The sequence below is a fragment of the Salmo trutta genome, chromosome 26 (genome assembly GCF_901001165.1).
Source record: "Salmo trutta chromosome 26, fSalTru1.1, whole genome shotgun sequence".
Lineage (NCBI taxonomy): Eukaryota > Metazoa > Chordata > Actinopteri > Salmoniformes > Salmonidae > Salmo > Salmo trutta.
Window position 1 is genome coordinate 25013427 of NC_042982.1, and position 26690 is coordinate 25040116.

Consider the following 26690-nt stretch of genomic DNA (forward strand, 5'->3'; position numbering starts at 1 on the left):
TTTTATTTTACTGTAGGCATGACCTTGATTAAGCAGTGCACATTAACTATTCAACTGATTGAAGGAAAAATACTAATTGATTGCTTATATAGACTTAAAAAGTGTTTATGTGAAAACGTAAATTCTGTTATGACATGTTTTCTTTGTAGGATAAAATAATTTGACTGTGCCTAACAGCTTCCAGTCATACAGGGACCAATATTTTATCTACAGGATAGACTTTAGTCTTTTATATTTCTCTTCCAGCATGTTTTTTATGAAAATGTTTTATTGTTAATATAATAGAAAGGAATGTTCCGAGATTAGGATGATACTTTACACACACAGCTCGAAGCACTTTGGGAATACATCAAGGTAAATACAGGCTTTTATTTCAGACCATTCTTGACAAAGAACTGTATGCTGTAGTACTGAACTAATTCTTCATAATAACCATTGAAATACATAACCTACAGGAGTGTTACTGATCTAAACAAGTTGACATTAGGACACCAAAGGAGAACGGCCCTGTCCTCCAATTCCTCCATTTGTTCTCAGAGCCAATCGCACTGACCGAACCAAACGGGACAGGGCCGTGGAGGACGACGAGCAGGATCTCCACTTTTTTAAAACGATCGTTCTTCTGTACACACAAAAATATGGTGACCTAGAACACCACAACACCTGGCATACACAGACCTCAGCACAAGGAGGGTGGTGAGTAAATACAAACGTATGGGTCTGAAGAGTCAGCCTTCGATCCCCCTGCACATACACAGACACAGTCTCACACACAAGCACTGTACACGGCACAACAGAAGGTCACCTAGATTAAACACACGGAGCCAACAAAGGAGGACTAACATCTACTGGGGTTGACTGGAGAGCCAGTATAGAACAAGGGGGATTAAAATTCTTATTTAGATCACACACACATTCACACTCAGATACATACGTCCGTACGCATTTAAAACTTAAAGCTACACGCCTGTGCAGAATATACTATCGTTACTTAGTGTTGAAGTGGCAATATATGTTCAAATATTATATGTAACCTTTTTTCAGAATATACAATAATGAAATGCATTATACAGACAGACGAATAGACAATGTAAGCTGTTCACACGTTCAGTACATCAAAATTAAGAGTTTCTATATTAGTTTCTTCTCACGACAGAGTGCAAATTAGATGCTTCTCCAACTACTTCAAAAAAAAGTTAATTGCTTCTTTCTCAAGTCCACTTACATACATAACCCCATAAAAAAACTATTACACAAAAATCATCATTAAAAGTAAGTGTTATTAAGTAGTCAAATATGGAATGTGAAAAAGAAAAAAAAGTGGTCAAATATCTGTTCAAAACAATACAAATAAAAGCCCATTGCAGTTTTTAAAGGAGAACATAATACAAATAATTTAAAAGAGCGCAGGTTTTCTTTTTGTTTGTATCCTCTATTGTGAGCATGGTAAGCTGGTGAGGAACACAAGGAGAGACAAACAGGTGACTAAGGGGTCAGGGGTGGTGGGCGTTCACATGCCATAGCCAAAGCCAGGCTGGGGAGGCTGGCCGTAGCCGGTGGGTGCTGCTGGGTAGCCGTAGCCTCCATAGCCAGGCTGGGGGGGCACAGCCTGACCAGGGCCTGAAGTGAGCATGAGCTGGGGCGTGCCTGCAACACAAACACGGAGGACACTAGCATGAGCTTCATGACAAGATTACTAATATACAAACACACTGCAAAGGGTTAACACTGCCCAGGTGCTAAAACTTCAAAGCATTATAGACCCCCTTTAACATATTCAACCAATAGAGCGGCAGGGTTATGTAGAGGTCAGGCCACCGTACCATAAACAATGGGCTGGGACTCTGTGTTCTGCTCCTCCTGTTTCCTCAGGGACTCGGAGGCGTCAAGCTTGTCGACCTGAGAGGCAGGAAGAGAGGTGAGCATGTTAACCACAGACACAGCCAGCAAGGGGAGCTCTAATGAGATGCCATTATAACTGACCTCTGGGTTATTTCACTGGCTGGCCGATGGGACCATTCCTGACAGGCAGAGATGAATAAAGTCAAGATTAAAAAAAAACAGGCCACAAGAGGCAGGCCATGCTACGGTGTGTGGGAGGGTTTTTTAGTCAGGCACTGTTACTAGTGGCTACTGGCGATACTAGCTACCAAGCTTGACCACGACAGCCCAGCATTAGGGTTGTAAAGGAGTCTAATTTCAGATTAGATACACACAACTAAGCCTAAACAAAACACTAATATATACAGTACAAGTCGAAAGTTGACACCTAATCATTTAAAGGTTTTTATTTTAACTACTTTCTACATTGTAGAATAATAGTGAAGAAATCAAAACTATGAAATAACACATATGGAATCATGTAGTAAACAAAACAAGTGTTAGAAGAATCTCACATATAAAATATATTTGGATTTGTTTAAGTAGCCACCCTTTGCCTTGATGACGGCTTTGCACAGTCTTGGCATTTTCTCACCCAGCTTCACCTGGAATGCTTTATCAACAGTTTTAAAGGAGTTCCCACATATGCTGAGCACTTGTTGGCTGCTTTTCCTTCACTCTGCGGTCCAACTCATCCCAAACCATGTCAATTTGGTTGAGGTCAGGTGATTGTGGATGCCAGGTCATCTAATGCAGCACCATCACTCTCCTTGGTCAAATAGCCCTTACCATGGCCTGGAGGTGTGTTTTGGGTCATTGTCCTGTTGAAAAACAAATGATAGTCCCACTAAGTGCAAACCAGATGGGATGGCGTATCGCTGCAGAATGCTGTGGTAGCCATGCTGGTTAAGTGTGCCTTGAATTCTAAATAAATCACAGAACAGCAAAGCACCATCACACCTCCTCCTCCATGCTTCACAGTGGGACCCACACATGCGGAGATCATCCGTTCACCTACTCTGCGTCTCACAAAGACGGCAGTTGGAACCAAAAATCTCAAATTTGGATTCCAGACCAATGGACAGATTTCCACCGGTCTAATGTCCTTGCTCGTGTTTCGTGGCCCAAGCAAGTCTTCTTACTGGTGTCCTTTAGTAGTGGTTTCTTTGCAGCAATTCGACCATGAAGGCTTGATTCACGCAGTCTCAACTGAACAGTTGATGTTGAGATGGGTCTATTTCTTGAACTGTGAAGTATTTATTTGGGCTGCAATCTGAGGTGCAGTTAACTCTAATGAACTTATCCTCTGCAGCAGAGGTAACTCTGGGTCTTCCACTCCTGTGGCGGTCCTCGTGAGAGCCAGTTTCATCATAGCGCTTGATGATTTTTGTGACTGCACTTGAAGAAACTTTCAAAGTTGCAGAAATTTTCCATATTGACTGTACGGGGGAATATTTTTTTTTTTAATGAAATGTATGTATTCACTACTGTATGTCGCTCTGGATAAGAGCGTCTGCTAAAATGTAAAAAATAATGGACTGTCATTTTTCTTTGCTTATTTGAGCTGTTCTTGCCATAATATGGACTTGGTCTTTTACCAAATAGGGCTATCTTCTGTATACCCCCCTACCATGTCACAACACAACTGATTGGCTATAACGCATTAAAAAGGAAAGAAATTGCACAAATTTTTATCAAGGCACACCTGTTAATTGAAATGCATTCCAGGTGACTACCTCATGAAGCAAAAGCTGAGAGAATGCAAAGCTGTCATCAAGGCAAAGTGTGGCTACTTTGAAGAATCTCAAATATATTTAGATTTGTTTAACACATTTTTGGTTACTACAAGATTCCATATGTGTTATTTCATAGTTGATGTTTTCACTACTATTCTACAAAGTAGAAAATAGTAAAAATAAAGAAAACCCCTTGAATGAGTAGGTGTCCAAACTTTTGACTGGCACTGTATACATACACACAGTGCCTTCGGAAAGTATTCAGACCCCTTGACTTTTCCCACGCTGTTACGTTACAACTTTATTCTAAAATGGATTAAATAAATGAACAAAAATGTAAAAGAAATCCTGTTTTTGCTTTGTTGTTATCTGGTATTCTGTGTAGATTAATGAGGGGGGGAACTATTTAATCCATTTTAGGATAAGGCTGAATCCTAACAAAATGTGGAAAATGTCAAGGGGTCTGTATACTTTCCGACGGCACTGTAAATATTAAATAAATTAGAATGGTCCCACCATCCAGCCACCAGGTGCATCTATTTCCATGTGTTTGGACAGTATGTAGAGAACCAAACCCATTTCAACAGCTCTAATATGGGCCAACGTCACAGAAATCTAACTACCAGGGATTACAAGCACTATCACATTGCTAACACCAACAACAAAAATGTTCCCTACCATGAAGTTGAACAAACAGATTCAATGAATCAACTGGAAACCACAATGATAATAAAAAGTTCTAAATGGAAAGATTATATTTATATTAAAATTGTCAATAACCAGCAAATAAGGGAAATCTTTATCTGCTTGGTCTGCTTGGTTAGTTGTTAAGCAGCTTAGAGCAGGAATTGTAAAAGAAAAGGCAAGACTGACAATTCACAGGTTCAAGCAAGCAGCATCTTGAATAAGAGAGACATACACAACCTCTGCATCCTGAAACTTCACAAGATCACTTCAACAAAACCATGATAAGTTATGAATATACTTCTCTCCTGTCAGATCACAACGTAGGGTTCAGTTCTCTACATACTTGCCTTCTGGCAAAACAGTCAGTACATTGTTTAAAGATACAGGTAAACAGGCTGTAGGTTCATTGAAGGGGAAAGAGACATGCTGAAGCGGCAGTTAGATCATTTCTGTTTAGAAGAGTGCATGAAAAAGGCAGTGTGCCACAGTGGAGGGAGTGAGAGGATGGAGGGATGGTTTGTACAGCCAGTCAAGGCATCCAGAAGCAGGCACAGCCAACAACAATGTCTCCAAGCCTGTCCAAAAATGCTGCTTATGCTATGGGAGGGGGAAACGCATGCTTGCCCTGAATACAATACAAGTACGTTACGCGCGTTCTACACACTATGTACACACAGTACCCCACTTGTCATTAAACAGACCACACTTTACAGTTCTGGAGTAGCAAAGACACTACAACTAATATAACAAATAAAAGGAACACAATTATAATAAAATGCAAAAAACATCCACATAAACGTCATAATTTGTTGAGGATATTTACATCTAAAACTTGGCATTTTTTACTTTGAGAGTTAATTCCGTAAACCGTTACATAAGAGGGTACTCCATACACAATGTGTTCTATTCTCCCACTTTGCAGCTGTCTCCAGCTGTGCACAGCCCAAATGAGGCTACATTACTTCCCTATAAAGGACAAAATTGAACAATGTTGGCCCTAAGCACTGGTCAGACCACATTCAATGTGGTCCCAGGGCTGTTTCAGCATTCATTTCAGTACAAATCAAACCCCAGTACTCTACCAAAGTTGACCCCTAAATGGCAAGTGGTAGAGATTATCACAGCCTCAAGCCAACAGCAGACTGCAGATCAGTGATATTACAGACAGTGGTAGTTTTTCATTAGTATCTACAGGTCTAAGGAAGAGGATTGTCTGACAACAGTAGGTTATCCAGAGTAGAGCTCTCCTTTCCTGCTCCTAGACAGTTACTGAGTTTGCTGGTTTATGTGGGCAGCCTCAATGGAACGGAACTAAACATCCCTCTGTTTGGGTGTTGCTGGGGTGAATGAGTTCCTGAATCCTGATTGGTCAGTCACTGATTCAACCCTGGAACAAAGAGCAATAGCTAATAGAGCCATCCCAAACCCCAGCATGCCCAGCAGCTCCCCAGAGGCAGGGTGGGAGAGCCCCACTCCAGACCATTCTGGGTCTAGTCAAGGTGTGGAGAGTGGAGTCAAAAGCAGCAGTGACATGGGGAGGGGACAGACTCATGCAGTTTCCTCTAGTTTCACTCCTCCAAACTACAGACTACAGAGGGTCAAAAAGAATGACTGGAAATGGCTGGACTTTCACCTTTTCCTTAATCGCATCAACCTGAAAGGGAATTCAGAGAGGCAACTTAAGGAGAAAAACAAAACACTCTCTCCCAACAGAGAGAACAAACAAACGTGGAATCAGAGAAGAAAAAAAAAAAAAAAAAAAGTGAGATGGAAATAAGCCACTTTTGATACAAATGTGGTACTTTTAAGTTAGATATTTTATATCAGCAGACCTGTTTTTAAAATACCATTATAGTAAGCATCATACAACATGCATAATTTTGTACAATTGGTCTACGTAGTGGTCTGTCCTCGATTCCAGCAGACTATAGCCTATACTACCATTATGTTCTACCACAAGAAGTGATATTTCTTGCCATATGACAAATATATGTGGCATGGAAGAATACTAAGTAGTATGAATCTCCTGACGTTAACATTTGTATGGAAAAGTAGCAGAGATGAAAACCCAAATCAAAACAGAACACATGATTACCGGTCACATGATCGAGAGAAACGGAACAGGATGTGATCGGCTGAAGTTGTGGGTTGTTTACAAGATCCTAAAAGGTGACCTCCTCAAAAAGGTAAATTGGTACATTAAAAACATCACCTGACAACAAATTGCCTCACCATGTTAACAGTACCTACTTTTCACTGTAGACACTGATAACCTAGGCACAAAAAACCCTTACCAGACTCTGTATAAAATACCCTATGGGGTGAACTGCCATCCGAGGCATGGCCAACCTAACCCACCTTGGAGAGGTACTCCCTCATGACCTGGATGAAATAGGGCATGGAGAAGTCCATGATGTTGTGCCTCCAGGCCGTCTCCAGCACTACGTCAGGCCTCAGCAGGTCATAGCAGGTGAAGAGGCAGGCGGCAAAGCACTCCTTCTTATCCTCCTCCAGGAACCAGGCCAACAACTCCTCAGCCAGCTCCACGTCTTTCGACTCAGACGCATACTGCATGGCGTCCTACACACAAAACACCACAGACATAAACATCAAAACAGGGGAAACATGGGGAAAGAATTCAGACAGTGTCATATCTAAAAGCAATGTTATGATCCACACATTTTACAAAAAACAGCAGCAGCATGGGTATCTGTGTGAGCTGATGATCACTGGTCTTTAGACAAAATATTAGTATTTGATATAAAGTTGAGGAGAAGCTGGACCTTGTAGAGTTTGTCCTTCTTGCAGAGTTCCACGCTCTGCTTCCAGCGGTTATTGCCTTTGAAGAGGTAGGCAGCGATCCTCCTGAACTCAATCAGCTCGTGCTTCTCCAGGCCCTGGGCAAGGGTGATGTTGTCAAAGTTGTCGTAGGCATCGATGGAGGCACGCAGGGCCTGGACAGGACAGGAGTAACAAGAGAGAAAGTCATTTCCGCATGACAGAAAATGAATGCACACTTATTTTCAACAACGGAACTTTCTCTTTTCACAATGGTAATTTTAGAGTTTTCACAGATAATTTTCTCCAAAGTATGCAAAACTAAGCTTATGTTACAAGATCTTAGTACCGCATAGTCTTCCTCTGTGATGAAGAGGTTGTTAAGTGCTTCATTGACACCCTTGTTGTTGTGGTTCTGCACTGACCGCAGGTACGGCTTGACCAGTGACAGCTGCTTGGTCTGGAGGTGGACAGAGAAAAGTCCAGGTCAGTGAACAGTCAAGCAGGTCGTTCTGAATGCCAAAGATTGACATACAATAAGCTATCAAGTATGGACAGAGTAGCATCCTAGTACCTTCATGAAGAAGTTGACTGCGCGGGTGTGATCGAGTCGTGGTGACAGCACTATGAGCAGGTCGTTCAGTAACAATGGTTTGAACTCCAGGTAGAACTGGATAGCCTTGTAGTATAACTCCACATTGGCCACCTGGAATCACAAAGCCTCATACAATTAGCTGCAGGATGTGGATATCTAGTCAGTGACAAATACTTGGCCTAATACAATGACCAAGGTATACATCATGACAACTTGTCCTTGAATGACCAATACGAAATGTTTGCAAATCTAAAACATGACATGCAGTCAATGCTGAGCTTGTGTGTTGCTGCAGTCAGTCAGTTACCTTGGTGACAATGTCTTTGAACTGTCCCTCCTTCCAGGCGTCTGAGGGGTGGCTCATCATGGTGAGGATGGCGTTGTCAAACTCCTCATACTTGTCATAGAGGAAGACCAGCTCCGCCCACAGGTGGGCCTGCTCTGCAGCCCTCAGGACCTGCAGATACAATCACACACATTAACATTATCTACACCCACCCCAAAACAGCACACAAAGATACAATCACTAAATCACACACATTGCTGCATTCAAATAACATATGAACAAATATGAAAATATAAAGACTATGCAGATCATTTCAATCCGCTTGCATATAGACATCTATCTCGTAGCGTTCTTCCTCTCTCTTACCTTTGGAATGTTGACTCTGGACCAGAAGAGCTCCAGGTGCTCCCTCATCTTCTGGGGTTTGAACTTGGAGTAGAGGATGGCCAGCTCGGTGAACATGCCCATGTGAGCCCGCTCCAGACCCAGGGCTGCCTCCAGCATGGTGATCAGCTCCTCAAAGTAAGCACGGTCCTAGAGACAAACAACCATGGCATCTTCAATTAACACAGGACCATTAAAAACACATTTATCACATGCTACGGTATGATTTGGTAAATTATTTTCTTTAACTCTGGCCAGGATAAGGCAATTGCTATGAGAGTGAATATTGGTAGTAATTGAACCAAATGGGCCTTACCTGGTAGTAGTTGATGAGCTCCTCCAGTTCATCAGCATGGACAACGATGTGCAGGCCACACATCTGGGCCAGGCGGAACTCGTTTCCATCCACACAGGCAAAGCACACCTCTTTCCAGGTGCGGGTGCTGTTGGCTTTGCGGGCTCCATCCACGGCGGCCTGGTACTCTCCCAGGTGGACCAGGGTGGACGCTAGCCGCCCGAAATTGGACACGTTGTTGTAGAGCAGCTTGGCCGCATCATACATCCTCTCATCATAACACCTGTCACCCACCTGGAATAGAGAAATACTTCATAAGAAAAGGTATGATACTGGTCAGCAGTGATGGAGAAGGATGTGTCAGGTAAACCTGTGTGGGGGTATGCCGGTGTGTGTATGCGCCAGTATGTGTATTTTGTGTTCGGAGAGTACCTGTTGGATGTGGGCATTGTTGGGTCCATTGATGAACTCCTCCAGCTCAGCCAGGCGGTTGGTCTTGGCCAGGGCGAAGATGAGCTCTGTCTCCACGTAGGACTCACGGGACTTCTTACGGGCCATCTGAAGGAACTTCACCAGGTCCTCCCAGTTACCTGAGGATAGTAGAGGAACATTTAGATTTACTTCACTAAACCCTTTTCTCCTAGCCTGGTTTCTGCAACTTTGAGATTGCAGAAAGTCCAGTCTCTTTGGAATATGACACAAGGAGTGGAACGTTAGAGACTGGTACACAGACTACTATCCCCCCAAATTGGATGCAGGTGAATACCTTCACCACCAATAGCAAGCCTACATTGAAAAACCCTAATGTTGGTTGTATGCTGGACAATACGTAGATCATTTTCTTGTCTCTTACCACTCTGGGCTGCAGCCTGGCCCACCTCCATGTAGGCAGAGGGGTCATCAGCCTTGATGTAGGAGTCGATGGCCTCCTTCACCAGACCCTTCTGCAGCTGAGCCTTGGCCAGCTGGCTCCACACCGGAGGCTCGTTGCAGCGCTCAGCAAATTCGTAGGCCCGGTCCAGGTTCCCAATGTGCTCAATCAGAACCTAAAAACACAGAAATAACTTTTGTCAAGTTCACCTCTTAATCCATAGAATTCAGACAGAACGGTAGCATTGCCCACAACGGGAATTGAACAAGCAACATTTTGGTCAATGTTCCATTTGCCAGAGCAAAAGACTCAACCGCTGACCTGCACGGCGGATGTGTTGACGTCAAACTTCCTGAAGATGGCGAAGGCCTCCTCGAAGAGCTCGTTACTGATGGCGATGTTAGCGATGTCGGGGGCGTCGTAGTTGTCTAGGCGGTTGATGTACTCCATCACACGGGTCCGGTCCGCCTTGATGGCTGTCAGGATCAGCAGGTTCTGCAGGTTTCTGAATAAAAACACAGATGAACTCTCCTCAGCATGGCAAACTAAAACAAGTTTAAAGTTCCAAACAAGTCTGGTATTGAAAGAGCAGACACACAATGGACAGCTCAGTCTGCCAGTGAGCACAGGTAGCAGAGCTTCAGTAGCCCTAGTACCTGTGTTCACTGAAGACCGAGTTATCCAGAACGATCTTCTCCAGCAGCTCAATGAGTTCGTTGGGGAGGTCTGCAGTCATGAAGGCCTTGACTGTGACTGACACCTCCTCTGGGTCCTGTGTCTCAGACAGGGCCGTCTGAACAACCTGAAAGAAAGATAAACATCATTCATTATTCCAGAATGGAGAGAACTTATAGCCAACAAGTCACAAATAATTTAACCATCGTGAGAAATATAAGCAACGTTTAGGTGGGACATCACAGCACATTTTGGGCCATGGTTTTAGTGAGGATGATGAGGTTTGCGTTTCAAACAGGCAGGAACAGGTCCATACTTGGTCGATGAGGGGTCTTCTGAACGGGTTACTCTCCAGCAGCACGCTGGCCCACAGCTCAGGGTCTTTACGGCGAACCAGGTAGCGAGACAGGCTCTTGAACAGAGAGTTCTCATTGCACACCTGTACAGGAAATGTAAAATGATCAGTATTTGAGGGAAAACATACGCAAACAGTGTAAAATTAACATTTCAATGTATTAGTCAAGTGAAAATGTAATTCTTATTTCCCCACTCACATTAATGAGCTCCTGGTCACACTGTCCTCTCTCGTAGGCCACGCAGGCCAGGTGGGGGTCCCTCTTCTCACAGTACTTGCCCACCACACGGCTGTCGTAGAAAGTGTTCTCACGCAGGAAGCGCTCTGGGTTGTTGTTGCTGTCGATGTAGATCTTGGCCAGGGCATTGTGGGTAGCTGGCTCCTCACAGCCCTCATGGATACGGGCCTCCAGCCAAGGCAGGAGCAGCTTCAGTCTGGAGCCAACAAATATATACACGTCTTCAAGTTTCAGGCGCTCATAAACTAGATATATTCAGAAGTAATGTCACAATTAAATGCACTACATCATAAAGCCAGTCTGGACTGAGACATAACCTGTCCCCACAGTCCTTACCTGTTCCTCTTCTCCACCTCAGCCACCAGTTCATCAGTGGAGAACTGTCCTTTCACCACCAGGATCAGGTTCTTAATCACATCCTCAGCACAGTCCACATCCAGCAGCCCTCCAATCACCACCGGCAGACGGCTGGGGTTCACCTGACACACAAACACATTTTTCTTACAGAAAATTCACATATCGTACAATGGTGTATGTGTGTATAAAAAAAGAAGCTGTTACGCAGGTTAATATGGGTTTATGTACCTTCTGCACATAGATCTCAATGTATTTCTGCAGGGTGTTGCGGTACAGGTAGAGGACCAGGTCGTGGACAAAGTCAAAGCGGTCACACACGATGATCAGGGGGAGCTGGTCAGTCAGCTTAGCTTCCTGTGAAGAGAGGAAAGATTGATATCAGCTCACAGAATCAAACGAACAGCTAGACTTGGCTTTCAGGGTAATTAAACAAATAAAGACTGAAGTAAGCTGAACTGTGATGTCATGCTATAGAATGCCTACTTTTCTCCCTTACCTTGAGGAAGTTCTTGACTCGTTCGGGGTCGTAGCAGTTGCTCTCTCTGCAGATCCTCTCCACCTCTTTGATCTGTCCCGTCTTACAGGCGGCCTGGATGTACTTGAAGTGGACCTCTGGGTCCTGGCTGAAATTAACGATGGAACCCAGGAAGTAGAACAGACCTGGAATGAATAGAGACAGAACTTAGTCCCTATAGGTAGAGAGGTAGGATGTGGTTGTTGAGACAGTCATGAGCATGTTCCATGCAGGTGAGGACAAGACTAGGTGGTTTGCATCAGGTGTATGGCCTGCTTACCTTCGAAGCTCTTGAAGGACTCAAAGAGCTCAGTGAGAGAGTTGGTGGAGAGCTGCTCGTGGTACTTAGAGGCCACCTGGACACAGATCTGCAGGTTCTGACGGATGTTGGCAGACAGCATGGCCCGAAGACACTCTAGAGAGTCCTCCACTGACAGGGAGCCAAAGAAGTTCACCAGCCACTGCAGGACAGAGTCAATACACATACAGAGTCTGTGCACAGACAGGAGAAATACCAGTATGCACACATTAGTCGATAAAGGTTATGTTTATTAAGAGCAAAACACAGCAAGTACACACTGTTCTCCAAGACCATGAACTCTCCAGGACATTCTATTCCATGCAGTGTGTGGTTGTGTTAGATAGTGTCCTATACCTCAGGGTTGAGCAGGTGTGTGTGCACCACAGCCCGTTTGATATCGTACAGGTCGGTGTAATGCTCCAGAGCCCTCTGCAGCAGGCCAGCTTTCTCACACAGCTGGGCAACGTGGGCACGGTCGTAGTGGGTGAACATCTGGTTGCCCAGGATGGCATCGGCCACCTGAAGCAGAAAAAAAACATCATACATGAATTTAAAATCCATGACATCATGAGTCAGTGGAAGAGAAGCAAATAAGAGTGTGGCACTAAAATAAATAAAAAAAACAACAACAAAAAAAACATACAATTGCTGTGTAAGTGTTGGGTCTGTATGGGATGGGGTGTGATGTGTGTGTACCTGTGGAGCGTGGACCAGATTCATCTCCAGCAGGCGTGTCTGCAGAGGCCCCTCAGCAGGCCTGTTGTTCTTCAGGGCGTCCAGGAGGAAGGAGGTACACTGCTGGATCAGGTTATACTCCATAAACACGTCAACGATCTGAACAGGGAGACAGACAATACATCAGCTACCACACATCAATCATGTTACTGTATACAGCACCTCACAGCGCAGCACTGAACAAGGTTTTTTTCCTTCAGAAAATGTAAATGTAAATAGGACGATAAAAGGGTTGAGATGGTGAAGACGTTTGGCCATCTGACCTGTGTGATGTCGGCCAGTGGCTCCTCGTCCTGCACCAGCATCTGGGAGAACTGCAGGCCTTGTTCTGGACTGATCCTCATCACATTCCTTAGCAGGAACATCCAGTCTGGAGTGTAGCCCACCTAGAAGGGAAATAAGGAAAAACACATCCGTTATTTAAAAACTGAATACAATCTAATTTGACCATATTAAAGAATTCCATTTTGTGTCAAGTCAAATGTTATATTGGAAAGGACTTGTCGATAGAAATACAACCACCACAACTAACCTTTTTGGCGTAGAGGACAATTTTCTGGAACTGTCCGGTCTCAGCGAAGCACTGAATGACCTTGTTGGGCACGTTGGCCCTGAGGTAGACGCTGAGGGCCAGAGTGGGGTCCACTGACTTCACCAGGTCCCCCAGCTCCTCTGAACACTCCAGCTGCAAAAAAGACATGCAATTTTCATTCACACATTACAAGCTGTAAATCCCTAACCAACACTGTCTCGAATAAAGTCCTAACCAGCCCAATAGTTACAGGGATATTTGATTAGAGCACTGCTATATGTTGAGCAATACATAATTGGAACATACAACTGTTAAGCTCAATGTTGAACATCCAAACTCAACAGTAAGAGACAACTATAGTCTCAGTTTATTATGATAACTATAGTTTCCTTGCCTTGTCCTCTTTGAGCCATTTCTCCAGCAGCTGCTTGCGTCCCTGCTGTAGGACGGGCCTGCACAGCTCCAGAGACTCAAACTTGTTGAGCTGGCCCTGGTCCAGCAGGATGCCAAAGTACTGCAGCAGTGGAGAGGTCTGGCCCGGCTGGGCCGGCACACTCTGGAACTTACGGATGGTGTCCGGGGTACGCAGGATACCCTGGGGAGGAGGAGGAAAGGAGCGTTTTGACTTTCAAAAAATGTGAACATGATACATAGAAGACCGTAGTAGTAGAAACCTTATTATACACAAGACAGCTGAAATATCATCCAAAAAACATTTACCAGATCATGATTTTCATTGTTTGGGCGTTTTGGTGCATTGGCAGTACCTTGGGAGCATTGGCGGCCACCTTGGCAGCCTCAGAGTAGTTCCCTGCAGCGAACAGGGTGTTGAACTTTCTGGCGAACAGCTCCTCGGCCCCGGCCAGGTTGTTGCGCACGGCCATGCGCAGGGCCAGGTCTGGGTTCTGGAGCACGTTGGTGATGTAGGGGATGATGTTCTCCTCCTCCACACACACTGACAACACCTGGACAAACACATTAACACACAGACAGGGTTAGAGAGCCCACTCCTATACAGACATGAAAATATGTGTACTATTACATTCGTTTATATGTACTGACAAATGTAACAAAACCGTTATATAATTCCTTTGTTAAACTCACATATTTATTCAGAATTTAACTGAACGTGTAAAAAGAATGTTGCTAGACTAGAGAATAGCATTTGTGATTTAACTACACAGATAGACATCCCCATGGAGCAGTGTGTGTGTGTGTGTTACATTAAGATGTAAAGGAGCAGCAGACTGGAGGGTTAGAGAGCCAGGAGCTTTAAGGAGATTAGGACGCCTGGCAGGATCTCCAACTGTGTTTCACATGCTGCTCTCTGCTGGAGGTGCCGTTAGATAAGTATTAAACAAGGCTTCCCTTAGCCAAGGTCACCGACAGACAGACAGACAGACACACACGTCAATTTGGGGCGGCAGGTAGCCTAGTGGTTAGCGCGATAGACTAGTAACCGAAAGGTTGCAAGAACGAATCCTCGAGCTGACAAGGTAAAAATCTGTCGTTCTGCCCCTGAACAAGGTAGTTAACCCACTGTTCCTAGGCCGTCATTGAAAATAAGAATTTGTTCTTAACTGACTTGCCTAGTTAAATAAAATAAAAAATAAAAATCGACAAAAGCACACTTCCACACAAACACACCCTGTTTTTCCACTGTCACATATATGGGACTCTCAAGTCATCATCACACAGGTACTATACAGTGTTTGTGAATTCTGAGGAGGAGAGCTGGAGCAGTAGGCTCTACAGACATGGATCAGCTTTCCATCCTCCTTAATATTTAATGGATCTGTGTGTTTTGGACAGGAAACGCAAAGATCAGCCCACTGGCATCTGGTTACTCCTGATAAAAGGATTAAAACACTCCCATTTACCCAGTGGAGACTTACCTGTCCTTTCCTGTTGACTCCAATGATGCCAGCGGTTGGTTCATGTGGGGCTGTAACAAAGATGGTCTCCCCGCTGATCCGGTTCATGTAGATACAGGTGCCAGTCTCGAGGTCATACAGGTGGATGTAGCCATATTTGGTGATGAGAAAGACAACATCTTGCTTAGAGCTGATCTAGAGGACAGAGAGCAAGGACAAGGCTTCAGAAGCTGTATCATAACAGGTATTAATGCAGAGGGCCTGCATGACTGTATGGAACAGGTTTGAGTTCTTGTCTGTGAAGTGGTTCCAGTACCTGCATGGCAACAGGGAAGTCATTCTGGGCCTCAGGAGGGAAGAACACGTCCACTGCCTTCTTTGGAAATGGCTGATTGCCTGTTGGTGGGGTTCCCACTTCAATTATGTGTAACTAGAAAAGCAAAAACACATTCAGAGGGAAAAACAACTATGAGACATCTCCCCGCTCATTTTTCTTTTTCCATTCCAGCCCTCCCTGAGTACTCCATGTCCATGCTGAGTGGAGATTCCTACCTTTCCTCCAGCTTGCCCTCGGACAGCGAAGCAGAACAGTGTCGATTCCTCTGTGTTACCCTCCATTTTGAACTGGGCGAAGCCGGCGGCGTGGCCCTCAATGGGCTGGGACACCTTCCTGTCCACAGAGTACAGCTGCATGGCTCCCACCACACGGTTTTGCTGAAATGAAGGAAAACACATAATGTACAAGAGCTTGTGCTACAGCAGTATTTTCCAGTGGTACATTAAGCCTTATCAGGGCAGAACATTTCATAATGCTGTGCAAGCTTCAAAACAGCCAAAAAGCAAGTTATTAGCATCTCAGGTCAGTGTATTGCTGTACATTAGTGTAGACACTCACACGGATTAACTTCTATGACAAACTCATTTAAAAAATAAAAAAACTCAAGTCACTTCAGGAGAATACAGCTAGCGTCAACCATAAATCCAATCTAATTCCCTCTATTTCAGTACCTGTGCTGAAATCCCAATGAGAAGCAGCCATTTCTGTTTGGCGTCAGTGCGGTAGTTGATAATTTGACAGCCTGCTAGGCTGGAGTGTCTGTCAAAGACTTTGACTGGCTGGGAGTCTCCCTCCATGCTCCAATGGTAGACGGCGTTGTCTGTGACCAGTGCTACAGTGTTGAGGGAGATCCACTTCCAGAAAGTGACGTCATCAGTCATGGTGTGAGCCTTCATCTTGCTCTTCATCTCAATGTTGAAAATCTGGAGAGTTTTTGCCGCTGAAAATTCACACATTAAAAGGTTTAGCAATATGATGATCTAACACCGTATCTCCACTAACTAATGTAAACTACTAATCACCACACACAAACAAACTAGAGGGGAAATGAAAATACTGTAATACCAAATTTCACTTGATTTAGAAATAGTGGTAGTCATGGTTTGGTGCGAGTGCCACCAAATGACCAAACAATACAGCACTTGCAATGCAGAAAGCAAGACCACAACGACGGGCAACCAATAACGTGGTAAGATCTGCATTCAGGAAGGAAAAGATCCAATCCAAAAAAAAGATAAGACATCACCAATCCACGAGGCTAATAAACAGCAACCACTAGTGACTGGGTGAACTGATAACTTCCAAACCAGTGCCTTCAGAAAGTTCATACTTCTTGACTTATTCCACATTTTGTTGTGTTACAACCTGGATTGAAAATGGGGTAAATAGATTTCTCACCCATCTACACACAATACCCCATAATGACAAAGGGAAAACAGGATATTTTGAAATGTTGCTAATTTATTGAAAATGACATACAGAAATATCTATTTTACATAAGTATTCACACCCGAGTCAATACTTTGTAGAAGAACCTTTGGCAGTGATTAATTACAGCTTTGAGTTGTCTTGGGTATGTGCAATCAGCATTGCACATCTGGATTTTGAGATTCTCCCATTCCCTCAAGCACTGTTAAGTTAGATGGGGAGCAGTAGTGAACAGCAATCTTCAAGTCATTCCACAGATTTCCAATGGGATTCAAGTCTGGGTTTTAGCTGGGCTACTCAAGAACATTCACATTCTTGTTCTGATGCCATTCCAGCGTTGCTTTGGTTGAATGCTTAGGGTCATTGTCCTGTTGAAACATAAATCTTGTCCCCAGTCTAAGGTCGTTTTCATTCTGAAGCAGATTCTCAGTAAGGATTTGCCTGTATTTGACTCCATTCATTGCTCCCTCCATCCTTACCAGTCTCACAGTCCCTGCCACTGAAAAGCATCCCCATAGCATACTGCTGCCACCACCATGCCTCATGTAGGGATGGTGTTAGAAGGGTGATGAGCTGTGCCTGGTTCTCCAGACATAGCTCTCTGCATTCAGGCCAAAGAGTTACATTTGTCATTAGACCAAAGACATTTTTTGCCTTACGCTCTTAGACTTTCACGTGCCTTTTTGCGAACTCCAGATGTGCGGTCATGTGCGTTTTTCTCAGGAGTGGCTTCCGTCTGGCCACTCTCCAATAAAGCCAATATTGGTGAAGTGCTGTAGACACGGTTGTCCTTCTGGCAGCTTCTCCTATCTCAGTCAACGAACTCTATAGTTCTGTCAGTGGTCACTTGGTTCTAGATCACCTCCCTGACCAAGGTCCTTCTTGCACGGTTGCTTCGTTTGGTCGAATGGCCAGCTCTATGCAGAGTCTGGGTAGTTCCATATTTTTTCCATTTGCCAATGATGGCAACCACTGTGCCCTTGGAGGAAATGTTAAAAACACACTAGAAATGGTTTAATACCCTTCCCCAGACATATGCCTCATCACAACTCTATTGTGGAGATCTATTGACAAATCCTTGGACTTCACAGTATAGTTTCTGCTTTGACATGCACTGTTAACTGTAGGATCTTATATTGAAAGGCGTTTCTTTCTAAATCATGTCAAACCAATTGAATTGTCCAAAAGGTGGACTACAATCAAATTGTAGTGATATCAAGGATGATCAAAGGAAACTGGATGCACCGGAGCTCAATTTGGAGTGTTATAGCAAAGGGGTGTGAATACTTGTATTTATTTTCAATAAATTTGCAAGCATTTCTAAAAACATGTTTTCACTATCATTATGGGGTATTGTGTGTAGATGGGTGAGATTTTTTTTAATCAATTTTGAATTCAGGCTGTAAAAACTAAATGTGGTATAGGTCAAGGGGTATGAATACTTTGAAGGAACTGTATAAGGTCCTTCTATTAATTATTGTTAAAAAGTCCTAATATTGTATGTGCCTAGTCATAGGTGATCTTCAAGGAGTTCAAGCAGCTCTACAGGATTCCTAACCGCAGTATGTTCATCCTGAGATGAATTAAGGAGTTTGGGGTTGGGTCTGAATGCTGATTAACGCAAGACCACAAAACACAAACTGATGACGTACGAGAAGTGTCTTTGGATGCACTGACTGACAACCATTCCATTTCAGGCTTTCCAATCACTGGCTTATTATTGGAGCAAGGAAAGGGTTTCCTATTCATTAATTTCCTCTGTCTGTAGCCTATGATGAACCTGCTATTGTTTTCAAATTTCACCACTCAAAAGTCTATAGGCCTGCATTTCCTGTTGTGTAACGCTATACACCTGGACTACAAATCACAGAACTACATTTTAAAAAATAAAACTAGCCCATCTAATGCAAAGAGAAATGACACATTGATCACTTACATTATACAATTGCAAGAAAAAGTATGTGACCCCTTTGGAATTACCTGGAATTCTGTTCTTCCTCTAAGTCAAAACAATAGACAGTGTGCTTAAACTAATAACACACAAATTGTATTTTTCTTGTCTATATTGAATACATCATTTAAACATTCAGTGTAGGTTGGAAAAAGTATGTGAACCCCTAGGCTAATGACTTTTCCAAAAGCTAATTGGTGTCAGGACTCCGCTAACCTGGAGTCCAATCAATGAGATGAGATTGGAGATGCTGGTTAGAACTGCCCTTCAATATAAAAAAATATAAAATAAATGTGAGTTTGCTATTCACATGAAGAATTGCCTGATGTGAACCATGCATCAAACAAAAGAGATCAAAGAAGACCTAAGATTAAGAATTGTTGACTGGAATGAAGCTGGAAAGGGTTACAAAAGTATCTCTAAAAGCCTTGATGTTAATCAGTCCACGGTAAGACAAATTGTCAAGAAATGGAGGAAGTTCAGCACTGTTGCTAGTCTCCCTAAGAGTGGCCGTCCTGCAAAGATGACTGCAAGAGCACAGAATGCTCAATGAGGTTAAGAAGAATCCTGGAGTGTCAGCTAAAGACTTAAAAAAAATCTCTGGAACATGCTAACACATCTGTTGATGAGTCTACGATATGTAAAACACTAAACAAGAAAGGTGTTCATGGGAGGACACCACGGAAGAAGCCACTGCTGTCCAAAAAAAAACATTGCTGCACATCTGAAGTTCGCAAAAGAGCACCTGAATGTTCAACAGCACCACTGGCAAAATATTCTGTGGACTGATGAAACTAAAGTTGAGCTGTTTGGAAGGAAGGAAGGAACACACAACACTATGTGTAGAGAGAGAAAAAAGGCACAGCACACCAATATCAAAACCTCATCCCAACTGTAAAATATGGGGGAGGGAGCTTAATGGGTTGGGGCTGCTTTGCTGCCTCATCGCCTGGACAGCTTGCTATCGTCGATGGAAAAATGAACGCCCGTGTTTATCAAGACATTTTGCAAGAGAATGTTAGGCCTGTCCAAAAGGTTGGAAAATTGACGCTCAACAGAAGTTGGGTGATGCAACAGGACAACGACCCAAATCACAGAAGTAAATCAACAACAGAATGGCTTCAACAGAAGAAAATACGCCTTCTGGAGTGGCCCAGTCAGAGTCCTGACCTCAACCGGACAGAGATGCTGTGGCATGACCTCGAGAGCGGTTCACAGACATCCCAAGAATATTGCTGAACTGAAACAGTTTTGTAAAGAGGAATGGTCCAAAATTCCTCCTAACCGTTGTGCAGGTCTGATCCACAACAACAGAAAACGTTTGGTTGAGGTTATTGCTGCCAAAGGAGGGTCAACCAGTTACTAAATCCAAGGATTCACATACTTTTCCCACCCTGCACTGTGAATGTTTACACGGTGTGATCAATAAAGACATAAAATCGTATCATTGTTTGTGTGTTATTAGTTTAAGTAGACTGTATTTGTTCATTGTTGTGACTTAGATGAAGATTAGATCAAATTTTATGACCAATTTTTGCAGAAATCCCAGTAATTCCAAAGGGTTCACATACTTTTTCTTGCCACTGTATATACACAGTACCATTTCAAAAGTTTGTGCACACCTACTCATTCAAGGGTTTTTCTTATTTTCTACATTGGAGAAAAATAGTGAAGACATCAAAACTATGAAATAACACATAAGGAATCATGTAGTAACCAAAAAAAGTGTTAGCCACCCTTTGCCTTGATGACAGCTTTGTACTCTCAACCAGCTTCATGAGGTAGTCCCCTGGAATGCTTTTCCAACAGTCTTAAAGGAGTTCCCACATATGCTGAGCACTTGTTTGCTGCGTTTCCTTCGCTCTGCGGTCCAACTCATCCCAAAAACATTTAAATTGGTTTGTGGCCGGGTGATTGTGGAGTCCTGGTCATCTGATGCAGCACTCCATCACACTCCTTCTTGGTCAAATAGCCCTTACACAGCCTGGAGGTGCATTTTGGGTCAATGTCCTGTTGAAAAACAAATGATAGTCCCCACCTGGTTTGCGCTTAGTAGATGGTGTATCGCTGCCAAATGCAGTGGTAGCCATGCTGGTTAAGTGTGCCTTGAATTCTAAATAAGTCAATCACTGACAGTGTCACCAGCAAAGCACCCCCACACCTCCTCCTTCATGTTTCACGGTGGGAACCACACATGCGGAGATCATCCATTCACCTACTCTGCATCTCACAAAGACACGGCGGTTGGAACCAAAAATCTCACATTTTAACTCATCATACCTAAAAGGACAGATTTCCACTGGTCTAATGTCCATTGCTTGTGTTCCTTGGCCCAAGAAAGTCTTCTTATTGGTGTCCTTTAGTAGTGGATTCTTTTCAGCAATTTGACCACGAAGGCCTGATTCATGCAATCTTCTCTGAACAGTTGATGTTGAGAAGTGTCTGTTACATCAAGTCTGAAGCATTTATTTGGGCTGCAATCTGAGGTGTAGTTAATTGCCAATTTCTGAGGTTGGTAAGTCGAATGAACTTATCCTCTGCAGTAGAGTTAAGTCTGGGTCTTCCTTTCCTATGGTGGTCCTCATAAGAGCCAGTTTCATCATATCGCTTGATGGTTTTCGCGACTGCACTTGAACAAACTTTCAAAGTTCTTGACATTTTCCGGATTGACTGACCATCATGTCTTAAAGTAACGATGAACTGTCGATTCTCTTTTCTTATTTGAGCTGTTCTTGCCATAATATGGACTTTGTATTTTACCAAATAGTGCCATCTTCTGTATACTACCCCTAACGTGTCCCAACACGCATCAAGGAAAAAAATTCCACAAATTAAGGCATACCTGTTAATTGAAATGCAATCCAGGTGACTACCCCATGAAGCTGGTTGAGAGAATGCCAAGAGTGTGCAAAGCTGTCATCAAGGCAAAGGGTGGCTACTTTGAAGAATCTCAAATATATTTTGATTTGTTTAACACTTTTTTGGTTACTACATGATTCCATGTGCTATTTCATCGTTTTGATGTCTCCACAATTATTCTACAATGTATAAAATAGTCAAAATAAGGAAAAACCCTGGAATAATTAGGTATGTCCAAACTTTTGACTGGTATGTACACACAAAAGTATGTGGACATCCCTTCAATTAGTGAATTTGGCCATTTCAGCCACACCCGTTGCTGACAAGTGTATAAAATCGAGCACAGAGACATGAAATCTCCGTAGACAAACATTGGCAGTAGAATGGCCTTACTTTAGAGCTCAGTGACGTTCAACGTGGCACCGTCATAGGATGCCGCCTTTCCAACAAGTCAGTTCGTAAAACTTCTGCCCTGCTATAGCTGCCCAGGTCAACTGTAAGTGCTGTTATCGTGAAATGGAAACGTCTATGAGCAAAAACGGCTCAGCCGTGAAGTGGTAGGCCACACAAGCTCACAGAACAGGACCGCCGAGTGCTGAAACATGTAGAACGTAAAAATCATCTGGTCTCAGTCACAACACTACCTACAGAGTTCCAAACTGCCTCTGGAAGCAACGTCAGCACAATAACTGTTCGTCGGGAGCTTCATGAAATGGGTGTCCATGGCCGAGCAGCCGCACACAAGCCTAAGATCACCATGTGCAATGACAAGCTTCTGCTGGAGTGGTATAAAGCTTGCCGCCATTGGACTCTGGAGCAGTGGAAATGGGTTCTCTGGAGTGATGAATCACGCTTTACCATCTGGCAGTCCGACAGACAAATTTGGGTTTGGCTGATGCCAGGAGAATGCTACCTGCCCCAATGCATACTGCCAACTTTAATATTTGGTGGAGGAGGAATAATGGTCTGAGGCTGTTTTCATGGTTCGGGCTAAGCCCCTTAGATCAAGTGAAGGGAAATCTTAACGCTACAGCATAAGTCATTTTCTACGATTCTGTGCTTCCAACTTTGTGGCAACAGTTTGGGGAAGGACCTTTCCTGTTTCAGCATGACAACGCCCCCGTGCACAAAGCGAAGTCCATACAGAAATGGTTTGTCGAAATCGGTGTGGAAGAACTTGACTGGCCTGCACAGAGCCCTGACCTCAACTCCATCTAACACCTTTGGGATGAATTGGAACGCCGACTGTGAGCCAGGCCTAATCGCCGAACATCAGTGTCCGAGCTCACTAATGCTCTTGTAGCTGAATGGAAGCAAGTCCCCGCAGCAATGTTCCAACATCTAGTGGAAAGCCTTCCCAGAAGAGTGGAGGCTGTTATAGCAGCAAAGGGGGGACCAACTCAATATTAATTACCATTATTTTTGAATAAGATGTTCGACGAGCAGGTGTCCACATACTTTTGGTCATTAGTGTATATTGTCTGACAAGTAAAATAGAATACATTATAGAATACATAGTGTCAAATCAATATTAATCAAACAAATATACAAATTAATTTGGCTACGATAGTCTAGTATTGAAATATTGCATTGCATATCTGATTTTCCTGAAGTTTAATCTGCAATACACTTGGTCTCTGAAATGCAAGGTTCTTACACTGCAGCCCAGGATGCACTGACAAAAATCATGCAAACCATGACTATTTTGGCCTATAGTCCAAGACCAGCTCTCAAACTGGATATAGTCATAATAGGGGCATGAATAATACATTATCAAAAGTTATCACAAGGATCTTGCGTCAGAGGAATGTTTCACCGTCTCAGCCTGTGCATTAGCCTTGACCTCTACGCCATTGAGACAGTAGTGTGCAATATAAAAGGTGCACAAGGCATTCTCAGATGTTTTTACTTTAACCCTTTTTTCCTCAAACCTAGAGGTCTTGATGAACTCCCTTGAATTTCCCTATTCTGTTTGCCATTTACCCTATAGCCTCCTGTTCTTTAAATCAATCCCCTTGTGCTTCCATTCTACTTTCTAACACTCTTTCCGATGTAAACAGAACATATACAGTACTGGGCAGACATTCCAACACAGTGCAAACATGATTACAACTTCCACAACTCATGATATATAAAATCCAACTCACCGTCTGCAAACATATAAGAAAGCATTAAGAAACGAAAAGAGCAAAAACAAGCAAAAATAGAAAAAGCATTCATGATAGTATGACAATTTTATCAGTGTACAAAAGGGGTTCAATTGTTTCAAATGTAGACTATAAATTGCAACTCACAAGCAGTTTTACTGCTGATTTTTTAAAACAAAATAGAAATGGACAGGCCTGTATATGGTCATTAACAGGTGAAGGAGAATGTGACAGGCCTAGATCAATAACTTGCTGACAAACAAAATCGTACGTACACAAACTCCCTTTAATATTAGGACAGCAACACATAGGGAAATGATGGCCTACAGCAGTCAATAAAGTTGAAGTTAACCACTTAGTTTGGATGAATTAAGTTGTTAAAAACACAGCCTCTGTACATATTAGTTCAGTCAAAGGAAACAAGTCAGGCTCAGTGGAAGTCCTTACCTTTGAGGGCAATAACTTTGCTAGCAGGGTTCATGATGGCGCTATCTGCAGAGATGGGCCTACGGATGGGAGTGTTGGGGTCGGCCATATCAATGATGACAACCTGTGCCTGCTCGCCCACCTTCTCTCTTATACAGATGAACTTATCAGACTCCATAGTCAGGGTGCTGAATCCAATGTTAGCTGGGTTGATCCCCAGGTTCTGGAGCTAAAGGAAATGGAATTATTACATTGTTAGAAAGATTTTGATTGAAAAAAACAATTGCTAGTGTGACTGTGTAGCAGAGGTGGTTCAGTGAACTACGCTTACATGATGAGTGAGTGAGTGATCTTGTCTGAGACCTGAAAACGTGTTGGCTCCTATCCTGGAACTAATGCCAACACTTTAGATCAGTGGGCTAACAGACCTTAAGGCTCATGCACAGGTTAATGATCAAAGCAGAGATTAAGATTTTATGTTGATGATAATTCGTACTGTAGCTATCCATTTGTACTGACTCAAACCCATTACCCTTTTATCATCCTATGGCCATAGATATAGCTAACTACATCAAAATAAATACATCAAAATAAATAATACTAACTAGCTAGGTATTGTTGATAGCTATGTTGTTTTAACCATAGAACATCTGTTGTTTAAACCAATTTAGTTTACTGAACAACTGCCTCACTTGAATGTCAGGGTAGGGGTAATCTAAGATCAGTGTCACACTAGCAAAAATAGCTAAATGTATCTATCTGGCTGTTATTGAATGGACTGTCAAACAGAAACGTATCTATCTAGTTAAGTAGTTAGCAGCCATTACTTAACATGACATATGTTTGAGTTAGCAGGCCAATTAAAATCTAAATAGCAGCTATCATATAAAAGCAGTTAACGTTACGTTTGATGGCAACCACAGAAAGTTAACGTTCACTGTCACTGTGCTAGTCTTTTCGCTAGCTAGCTAGCTAGCATAATATGGCAACGGGGAGGAGAGGTCATTCATTTCGCTGCGGGTGTTGGACAGCTAGCTACAGTTAGCTTAGCTAGCTAACAGTTAGCGAAAATCGTCAAGCAGCCGATAAAGACCTGGAGGGGTTTAGTGAGATAGTTACGATCCCTCGCCACGACTAGTATTTAGCTATATTGTTTTCATACCTGCAGGTGCTCCTGGAAGCGAATAGGTAGTATTTGAGCCATTGCGGTTTTCCTTTGCTTCTACGGAGTCCTGGAATTCTAGCTAAAAAGCTAGCTGGCTAGGTTAGCACCGTGCTAGCTACGACCTCCTCACTCACTGATTCGTATGTCGTAGTCAGACAGTGGATATTTACGTCCAAGCAAGCTGTTATTGGGAATATTTTCTAAATTGTGATTCCAAAATATTATGTCAAGTGTAGCCGCCGGATGTTTATGCGTTTTCTCCACTGCCGGAATGGATGGATGGCAGTGTCTTAAACACTGATCTCAGTCCAAACCTGCAATGGCGGCGGAAACGGCTCAAAATCTGAGACGGAAGAGGAAGCAAGACATCCAACTGCCTAATTGTTTTTGTTCATATACAGTCAGTGAACTAAACCGATAAGACACAGCTGCTATCGCATTGAGAGCCACCCCCTTAAGCAAACCGGAACTGTGACATTTTTTTCGAAGGTAAATGGCCTGAGCTAGACGTCTTCATTTAGCCACCATCTTTGTCAGAATGTTATCAATCCGGAAGCCGCTGAAGATATCTCTGGAAGGACAGACAAACCAATATTATCGTTCCACCTGTGATTTCATCTTTGGCTTTGACATGGAACAGTCTAAAACAAACCTTAATTTATCTAAGAGGGCAAACACTTATTTATTCTTATTTGTTTCACATTGATTTCCAATTTGTGCCACATCATTCGCCCTTTTACGTCAGTTCCGGATAATTCACGCTTCATCATAGGCAGCGGACTTTAAAAGTGGATATGTCCTCTGCATGATGTTCATACAGTGTAGGATGTTCATGTTCATATGTTTAAATATCGTGTCTGTCAAAAGGTCTCAGCTCTAGAATGACTCGTTTTAAGTCATGAAATGAATTCTAAACTCATAGGTGCTGTTCTATCATGCATGCTACTGTCCTGTAGCATGCATAAGGTCTCATGTATGTCCTGTCTGAATCATTGGATCATTTAATCATAAGTGGGATCCTACTCTAACCGTAGATCTAACCCTGACCATAACCATTACACAACTGTTTTAGTTGTGTCGTCCCAAGCATCACACTTTAATAGAGAAAAACATTTGATCCCTCACTCTGGAAGGAACAAAACCAGAGAAACATTCCTATATGCTGTGAGTCATATTGAAAATATCTAAATACATTTCATTCTTTCCTATTTAAAATGTTCATAAATGCGTTTGAGCTGTATTGAATACATGCACAACATCGTAATTCAATGCCTCGACAGCCA

At 43.0% G+C, this 26690-nt stretch overlaps 1 protein-coding gene across 6 annotated transcripts; it reads right to left on the reverse strand.

Moving 5' to 3' along the window:
* Positions 1–257: 257 nt before the first annotated feature.
* LOC115163518 (clathrin heavy chain 1-like) lies at positions 258–25945 on the reverse strand. Of its 6 annotated transcripts, XM_029715498.1 has the most exons (34): positions 25405–25945; positions 24264–24471; positions 23817–23819; positions 16103–16371; positions 15647–15808; positions 15411–15524; positions 15116–15289; positions 13988–14185; positions 13615–13815; positions 13221–13373; positions 12952–13074; positions 12650–12787; positions 12308–12472; positions 11933–12113; positions 11635–11798; positions 11367–11492; positions 11118–11260; positions 10743–10977; positions 10505–10627; positions 10170–10315; positions 9835–10018; positions 9496–9688; positions 9075–9232; positions 8664–8936; positions 8330–8497; positions 7985–8134; positions 7657–7788; positions 7432–7542; positions 7088–7258; positions 6663–6884; positions 5938–5958; positions 1984–2021; positions 1824–1899; positions 258–1647 (listed from the first exon to the last, which is right to left on the reverse strand). In XM_029715498.1, the coding sequence occupies exons 1-33, from the start codon at positions 25444–25446 to the stop codon at positions 1869–1871; spliced, it is 4920 nt and encodes a 1639-aa protein (XP_029571358.1). In that variant the 5' UTR covers positions 25447–25945; the 3' UTR covers positions 258–1647; positions 1824–1868. The 6 variants fall into 6 exon arrangements, with proteins under 6 accessions (XP_029571358.1, XP_029571359.1, XP_029571354.1 ...); XM_029715499.1 differs by lacking the exon at positions 5938–5958; XM_029715494.1 differs by lacking the exon at positions 1984–2021.
* Between the last annotated feature and the right edge of the window lie 745 nt (positions 25946–26690).